The 9341-nt window shown below is 43.0% G+C and overlaps 1 protein-coding gene across 1 annotated transcript in view; it reads left to right on the top strand.

Moving 5' to 3' along the window:
* Positions 1–8044: 8044 nt before the first annotated feature.
* The window catches only part of dner (delta/notch-like EGF repeat containing), a gene marked incomplete at both ends in the record, with an annotated part of 54969 nt that continues 53672 nt past the window's right edge, over positions 8045–9341 (top strand). The window contains one exon of the mRNA XM_083984437.1: positions 8045–8386. Coding sequence (XP_083840563.1) covers positions 8045–8386 — 342 coding nt within the window. The remainder of the gene's footprint in view (positions 8387–9341) is intronic.

Raw genomic sequence — 9341 nt, 5'->3', positions numbered from 1 at the left:
CTTTGCACTGCTGGCTTGGAACAAACCGTGGTGTGCACCTGCAGTCTGTGGCCAGGGGAGGGCGCCACTGTATGCTCTCCTGGCCCAATTGTTCATGTGCTGGTTTCTAAGATCTGCAATAATTTACTGCATCAGGTTCATGTTTTTACCTGAACATAAATAAAGTAACTGTTTGACTCATCTTTGTTCATTGTTAGTTTTATTTATCCATCCGCTCCACCACATTAGATACAGCAGGTTTGAGTTGAACAGTGTCAGTGGGTCCTCTTAAAAGATCAAAATTGTAATTTTTCAGGACAAATCTTGACACATTGGTCCTACTTGACTACTGCGTGAGGGGTTTAAGTGAGTTGCCTTGGAAACCATGACAAAATTAAATTATCCGACTCACCTGGAATGTCACCCTTTAGATCTCAGTGTGATTTAACATAATGGGCACTTACTGGTCCTTGCTCACCGCTATGTTCCTTTAACTCTTAGGAACAAGTACAAGCTTAGCAGTGGATTTAATATTACACAAGAGGCGTGTGGGTGTTGAAATAACCGATGCCAAACTGATTAAACCCATTTTCACTGGGAAGGCTGTTCATCAACTGGACTACAATGACCCTGGCTGTTTTGTCCCTGACTAGCGGCCTGCTTCTTTTTTTAATTTTTTTTATTATTAATTTAAAACTGAATTAAACAGGAATAATCACCAGTCTTTAATGAGGAGACTCGTAATGTTTGGCACAAGCAGCAACAGGTAGCATGAGTCTGCTGTCTGCTGCAGTACCTGTGTTTCAGTGAGCAGGCTGGAGTGGTGTAAGGTGACAGATTTACTGCACTGTGGGAAGATTCATTATGGAAATGGAAAAGTTGAGGCCAGACTTTTAAAGCTGGCATCTCATTATTAACCACAGGGTTTTATATTGATCATACTGAGGGTGCCGCAGCAACACCACCACCCCTCCCACTGAGTGATGCATCTACTTAAAGTAGAAAATTAAGGTTGTGAATCCTACCAGGTTTTTTTTTTATAGTATATATTGTAATAGAGGGACAAAGGAGACAAGGGCAAGATGCTTATGTGTTGTATAAGTAGTGCAGTTGGATGTGACTGTTCATTCTCAGTCAGAATGTGATTACACACATCTGACTCGGTTTTGACTTTTAGTTCTTAACATGATTTTAGAAAATGCTTCATCCTTCACCTCTTATAATACAGCCCTCATCTCAGGCTGTGTCCTACTCCCCCTTCCTGTTATATTGTCTTTGACATGTTAATTTGGTGGGACTGCCCCTTTAATGTTCAGCGTCCTTGACAAACCACTGATCTGTAATTGGTTATTAAGTCAAATGCAAAAACCCTCAGTAGACACCCACTGCAGGATTTTTAACAAAGGAGCATTATGTAAGATCAGAGGCTTTGTGCACAAAATCCAGCCCAAGCTGCAGTTAACAAGAGACTGCTACAAACAATATAGTTGTAGGTGACCCTGTGGAAGCTGAGGACGACTCCACGGGAGAGTTTTCCACTTTTCCAATTAAAAACACCAAACGTTTTTGTTTAGTATAAAAAGTGAACTAACTCCTGCTTTGTGATATGTGAGACTTGACCGTTCATGTAAATAAAAAATTAAAAAAAAAAAAAATCAATTTTCACTTTATTTACGAAGATATCACACAACTGTAATGTGAGAGTGGTGATCCCTGGGTTTTCAGAGTGTATAATCTATTCACACTGTAGGTCATTTCGTTTTGGTTTAAAATGTTTGACTAAAACTGGGCCACTGTTTATTTTGTAGGCTATCTTTTATGTGCTGATTTTATATGGCTGCCTGCTACCTTGGCCAGCCTTGGTCTGCCTTGCAAAAGAGATTTCTGGTCTAAAGGAGCTTCCTGGTTAAATAAAGGTAAATAAATAAAACAATTGGTTCCAATTATGTGTGAGTAAAGAAAATGAGTCAGGAGGTTTTAAAACAAAAATATAGTTGCAAAACCTTTTCTCTGTGGTATAGTATGGTTGAAGCACGTGGCTAACCCTGCGTATTCTGGTTCCCGTCTGTAGTGGCGACGTAAATAACCAAATTCACCAAAGTAAAAGTGTTCACCAACATAAAACTTAAAGCAAAGGTTAACTTAATGGCTCCGGGATTTTCTTGTAAATTATATTCCTTAATTAGGGTCACGGGCCATCGCACCGGGCACTGGTCCCAACAGCTATGAAATAGCTGCAGGGACCGAAGCCCGGGCACTACTGTTATTGTGTGGATTTTTTCCTAGTTTTTATTTTTCATCTTCCGGACGATTTTCGATTCGCTACTAGACAAATTATATATCAAAACGTGCGGTTTGATTGGGATTGGTATGCTATTACTTTTCTCAACAGTTTACGAATTTTTCGCGACGTAAGTCGCGAAAAACTGCGCAAAACTTTGCATTGAAGTCAAACATTAGACACAAGTCTTGTGTATTGTCGTATTACTCCACGTTTTGATCGGTCATATAGTTTTCGATCAATCCCTGATCAATGACCATGATCATTTTTGGAGAAAGTATGAGATTATAATGGTTGTGTATTGCACGGAATGTTCGTGTCAGAGTGCGTGACATCATCGGTTAGAGTGGGAGAGAGTGAAAAAACATTCTGTATTTTATCTGGATAAACTGTCAGCACGGCCACAATTTACACTCTACACACATGATTTTTTCAGAATTTGTAAGACAAACTTGTTATCTCTCATATCATGTGCTCAAAATATCAGAGAGACTTACAGAATTTACAGAATAAGCCTCTGAGTGCGGCCACGTCTGTCTCTGCTCCTCATTGACTCCAATACAAATATTTTCTGAGAGAAGCAGAACGGCCTGATGTTTTAAAACTGCCAGCGTCTCCAAAATATAAGAAACACCAAATCGTACCACATTTTTCAGGAAGTCCTTAGAGCAACGTTGATCTGTGTTTTGTTCTGATAGGAGCTACCGTTTTGTCACGCTAAGCCTTTTGCGAGACCAGTGCAGAGGCAGAAAATCGCTCTTTTTCTCCACGTTTCTGTCTGACTCAGCCTGGGGGGCCCCTATCGCCGTGGTAACCACCTCGAGTTGCCGTGGTAATGTCTGAGGCTGTATTCGAAACCGCATACTATACTGCTAGTACGTACTGATTTGGCCAAAATGTAGTATGTAGTATGCAGTATGCCAACAAAAGCAAAATCTGCAGTATGCGAAAAGTTCCCGGATGTCGTACTGATTCGGAAAATATTTCCAGTATGCATCTGACCAGTCTACTGATCGCCTACTGTATCCCACAATGCAATGCTCCCCTGACGTCCTAACGTAACCAGAGCGTAACCAAAGACGGTAGTGTAGCCGTGTACCGTAACTATAGTTTAATAAAATAAAACTTAATGCAGACTGATCGGTTCATTGTAAAATATTTATTTATTTTTTGTAAATGTGGTGATTTCTGTACGTAACGTTAGGCTCAAGAGCCCCGAGGCAGCGCTGCTTACACACAAGAAGCTTCACTTTACATTCAAACAAACTAATGCTACTGCCACAATTGAGATTTCATCGATGAGATCAACATTTTTCTCCTAAAAATAATTTAACCAGCCGGTGGTAAACCTCTAAAAACCTGCGGGTAAGTTAATTAGCGATGGTTTTCTCCTCCGGAATGACGTCGTAGTGCTGGCCGGCCGAGCACGTCAGGAGCCGGGCTGCTGCCTCTGTGATGTCCCGGTCGCTGCGGAGCTTCACTTCTCCGAAAAACATCGGAGCAAACTTTTAAACAGCCGTCATTTGGATAAGCTGGCCGTATATTTGGGGTCTTAACAGTTACTTTCTCGCATGAAAAAATATTAAAACTTAATAAAGTTACATAATTACAGCGCTAGAGCTAGAAATAAAACAGCTTTTAGCCTGTTTTACAGCTACTGCTACCGGTTGCCGTGAAATGCATTCTGGGAAACTCGTATACTGCATACTGCGATGATAACGGCGTCGGTCTGCTGAAGTAGCATACTGAATCCCACATTCAGTATGCAGTATACAGTACATATAACGCAGTATGTAGTAGGCAGTACGGTAGTATGCGGTTTCGAAAACAGCCTGATTCTCAGGCCAGAGCTCGTTAACTTCATAAACAATCCACCTGGCGCTCGTTTAAATGTTTATAAACACAGACACAGCTAAATCAGACTGACACAGGATGCAGCTCATAACATGTGTCAAGTCAGTCACACACACACACACACACACACACACACACACACACACACACACACACACTCTAGAGCCAGCTTCATGTGATTACAGTTACAGACACACACACACACACACACACATCAAAACACACAGGTAACATGCACACACACACAGTTAACCTAATGTGATTACAGCATATCAGTGCTTATAGAAAGATGATCATGTGTCTGTCTGATCAGCTCTGTCTTGACCTTAAGATCGTGGGTTTGATTCCCATGTTGACAGAGATGGCAAAACCGGCAGTAGCCCCGTGGGCCTTTCAAAATTTCCCTAGAGGAAATTTTCTAGTTCCTTTTATTAGCTTGGTGCTTTTATTTTGACGGGAAGGCCTGTCTCTCTCGCCCTGGATCCGGTTCCCTAGAAACAGCCAGTGAACGGCCCAGACTAACTGTGGCATCTCCAACAACAGGTGGGATAACAAGCAGTAGGCCTACAGGTGAAACAGTGTTATTTGTCTCCACTGAAGTAAAAAAAAAAAAAAAAAACTGCTGTCAAAAGTTTTCACCGGCTCCACTGTCCCATCAAACAAGTCCGAGGCGGGATCTTTCCCGGGCTGAAGGTGGCACAGAAACCGGTCCTTCCTCACCATAGACTGTGTTCCTCACCTGCACATGGAGAACCGCCCTGAGCTCAAACTTGACTGAGAACCGTCTCTCTCCTCTTTTGGCAAGTAAGTAACGTCGTGGCTGTAATATGTAACGTGTAGCCTGCTGTAACCTTCAGTTTGCATTTGTTAATTAGGCTAGTTGTTAGCCTTTTTGCTAAAGTTACTGTTGTAGCACATCACAGCGGTGCTAATTTGAGCTAAGAGTGGTTATAATAGGCCTGGGTCGTTTTTTGTTGGATCTTCGTCAATAACTTTATTGTGGTTATTTATTAGGGGCCAGTTAGCATCAGCTGCCAGGACCCTATTTTCCTCATGTTCTTCTTTCTTTCTTCTTTCTTCTTCCAAGGAAATCCTACTTCCCATGCATAATCAGTGAAAAAAAAACTCTGCCAGATTTATTCAACTCCAAGGAAATGAAAATTTAAAAACTTTGAAAATTCCTACCAAAGCAACGGTACATGCTACAGTTTTGAAACTTCACCAAAATGTCGCCCCAATATTGCTGAAACTTTTGTCCAATTAAACTCATTACAAATTATGAAGTCCACCACTCACTCACTTTTTTTTTTTTCAAAAACTGCACATCTCCTCCAACAATTTTTGCTCAAGTGACACCAAACTTGCAAAGTTGCAAACTTTCACTTTAATGCCTAATTTTGCCTATAAAATAATTGCCCGGCTCCGACCATTGCTGCGCAGCAGCTTGGTGGTTGCTTTCATTGGGCTTCATATATCGTCATCATTGTGTGTGAAACTAGGTGGACGCTGCTGCTGTGGCTGGGGATGCGTTTGTTTTGTAATAGACAGTTTAGAAATGTAGCTAGTAGATAGTAGAGTAGTAGTAGTCATAACAGAGTATCTTTGGTTTTGCTCTGGAAAATCTTTGCAGCTTCCCTATAATGGTTTGAGTTGGCCTCGTTGACTCGCCCCCAGGCCTTGGGAGAAACACTTGGAGAGCGGAGGCAAAGTGGGCAGGGGAGGAGGATGTAAGCACTTGTTCTTGACTATGTCCATGTCGTTCTTCCTGATCCCTCTACTTTGCTACAGTTTAAAGCTAAATGCATGCAATGCCTTTTAAATATGACATTTAACCATATGATAAGTGATAGTGAAACATTTTGGCAAATTTGCCTATTGCCATAATCCCTAAGGTCATGATTCATTACCTTTAAAGGGATAGTTCAACATTTTGGCAAATTGGCCCATTGCCATAATCGCTATAGTCATAGCAGTAGGTTCGTTACCTTTAATTGTTGATGCAAGCTATTTTTAGAACGGCGGAGCAGAGCCGCGAGATGCTCAGAGCTCATGGGATTTCTTGGTTTCCCTCAACAAACTCATCAAATACACAATCCAACAACTCCAAAACGCTCTCATGGACAAGTTGTGACCTGCACATTCACCACGCTATGAGATAATAACAGAACGACAGAGTTGTTTTAGAGACAAATGCAGAGACTGCTTGCCGGAAAACTGCCCCCGACGGGAACGTGCATCAGCTGTTTTGCATACATTTACAAAAACAACTGTAATGTTCCGTTATTATCTCATAGCGTGGTGAATGTGCAGGTCACAACTTGTCCATGAGAGCGTTTTGGAGTTGTTGGATTGTGTATTTGATGAGTTTGATGAGGGAAACCAAAAAATCCCATGAGGGTTAGTGGGTTGTAGTGGGGTTGTTTTGAGATCCGCAGAGCAGAGACTTGAGCTGCTCAGCGAACACAATGGAGGTTAATGGTACAGGTCCCCTGTCCCTCATTAAACCCATCAAATATACAATCCAACAACTCCAAAATGCTCTCGTGGAGAAATTGTGACCTGCACATTCACCACGCTGTGAGATAATCATGTAACATTACAAGACCGAGTTGTTTTCGAGGCAAATGGGCGTGGGCGGAGTGATTTCAAAAGTACAAGTAGTTCTGAGTATTTGCTCTGTGTGTCGTAATGTTTCATAATTATGCATGATTATTTCATAGTGTGGTGAATGTGTAGGTCACAACTTCTCTGTTGTTGGATTGTGTAGCTATTTGATGAGTTTTAAGCGACAGGGGACCAGTTACCGTTCACCTCCATTTTGTTCACTGAGCAGCTTGCGTCTCTGCCCCGCGGATCTCAAAACAACATTACATAATTAAAGGTAATGAACCTCCTCCTGTGACAATAGGGATTATGGCAATAGGCAAATTTGCCAAAATGTTGAACTATCCCTTTAAGATTAAACCAGTGGCTTCTAGGCTTTTTTGGCTTGTGATCCCACGTGATGAATCAGTGTCTCTTTGATGCTTCATATCACGTCTCAGTTGTCTTCGGGTTGTCCTCAATACTCTGTCCAATATTTCACATAGGGAAAGAAACAAAATCTTAAATTGCAGGACTTTTCCTTGTAATGGAGTATTATTTGGGTATGTTACTGTGTGGTATGGTAGTTTGAGTGAAGAAGACAAATACTCAACTGCCCTTCAGTTTTCAAGCCAGCCTCCATCATTCAGACTCCATCAGCATGATTCTGCTGTTTTCTGGACTCATGGTCTCCCGTGTGGTAAAACTGCTTGTTATCATTGGAACACAGCTAATCTTATGGTAAAGCTGATGAGGATTTTCTCTACCAACGCCAGCTCTCCTCCTCCTCTTCCTCCTCTGTCATCCCCCGACTATACAGACTCCCCCCTTTCTCTCTTCTTGGAAACGCAGCTCCAAGGAGAGGTTATAGATGATGAGACTCTAAATGAGGAGAGTGCAGAGCTCCTCTGCTGCTCTGCACCGTACGGAGAAGCCAGGAAAGAGAGAGAGGGAGTGTGTGTGTGTGTGTATGAAGGTGGAGGTGGTGTTGGGGGGTTGGAGAGAGAGTGTGTGTGTGTGTGTCGTCAGCTATCATCGTCACTGTGACTCACTGACAAAAAGAGAAGAGCCCTCCCCTTCTCCTCCCGCATCCCTCTCTCCTCAGCCTCCTCCTCACCATCAGCCAGTCATTCTCCCTGCGCACAGCTGAGGCTAAGCATCCTAAGAGCTGCCTCCTCCTTTCTCTCTCGCTCTCGCTCTCTGACACACACACACAGTTGCTCACACCTCTCAGTAACTGCTCAGCCCAGTCAGTACGAGCACCAGCTCTGAGGAAAGAGGAGAAAGGCAAACACAACAACACAAAAAAAGAGAGAGAGGGAACAAACCAGACCTAAGAGGATCAGGATGAGGACAAACGTGTGCAGCATGCCGGCACTTCCCTGCTGCCGTCCCACTCAGATTGCACGGTGTTTCACGTCCCCTTTGCTTCTCCTCCTCCTCCTCCTCCTGAGCAGCTGCAGCAGCAGCAGCATCGGGGCTGTCCCTTCCCCTTTCCAGCAAGCCCCAGACACCCCGGCCCCGGCAGAGCCCACCCCGACCCAGGCCACACCTCGACCGGACCCCTGCGAAGGCAGACCCTGCTTCAACGGGGGCTACTGCTTGGCCCTCCCCTCCGTCGGCAGGCCAGAGGACACCTGGGAGTACACCTGTACATGCAGCCAGGGCTTTACAGGACGCAACTGTGAGGTATGAGCATGTTTAGTTCTACCTGTATTCACTATACTTACTACTTAGCTTCTGGGAAAGACTGTACTGCCTCTGAACAGTTAGTCAGAAAATTACTTTAGAAAGCAAAAAATAAAGTGCATTATTGGCTTTTTATTTATATTGTGATGAGAATTATTTCAGCCCAGAGTTTCGTCCTTTTTCTATGGTTTACTAGAGTCTCTGGGAGCCATTATTACCATTATTGTTGTATGACTATTACATGACTACTACCTGTTATCTTTCTGCTGAACAGAAACAGTTCTCCCTGCAGCGTGTGAAACAAACCTGTCATAAGAGTGTTTTTGTATCTGCATGTGTGAGAGTGCGCTCTTGCTCTCTGCTGTTCACGGATGGTTTTTTAATGGGAGCATGTGCTGTCACTGAGACAAGTGCCGCGTTGCTGTGGCAACAGGAGGGAAGGAGTGAAATGCAAGTGGAAACAGTAGATGTGTGTGTGAGAGAGAGAGAGAGAGAGGGAGAGAATTTTGAACATATTCGCTCTGCAAACCAAAGTATAGTGTTACAGAGCTACAGTAGATCCTGTGGTGGTGTTGAACATCTGGGGCTCTGAGTATCAGGTGAAATACGTCATTCATCACTTTTCATTCAGTTACTAGACAGTCATTCAGCTTCCACAGTATCTTTCATGGCCATCTGCATAACGCTATGCAATGTCTTAAGCAATGCGCCTTTTGTTTGGTGGAATTTTACATGATAGGATTTTATAGATAGGAGTTTATTCTTGTTTATTACATAGGTGCCACATTTCCAGCAGAGAGAGCTTGGAAAGACGCAGGAATATGGCTGACACTAAAATGCTGGATGGGGTAGATGGCATTTGGTAATCCACTGGATGATGCCCATGAGTGGGAAATTATTTGTATTGTTTAGGTTGAAGACGGAAAAGAAGGAACCAATGTCACCTACTGTTTTC

The sequence above is a fragment of the Trachurus trachurus genome (assembly GCF_905171665.1).
Source record: "Trachurus trachurus genome assembly, chromosome: 13".
Classification (NCBI taxonomy): domain Eukaryota; kingdom Metazoa; phylum Chordata; class Actinopteri; order Carangiformes; family Carangidae; genus Trachurus; species Trachurus trachurus.
Note: the sequence above shows the minus strand (reverse complement) of the source record. Positions and strands in the feature narration are given on the sequence as shown.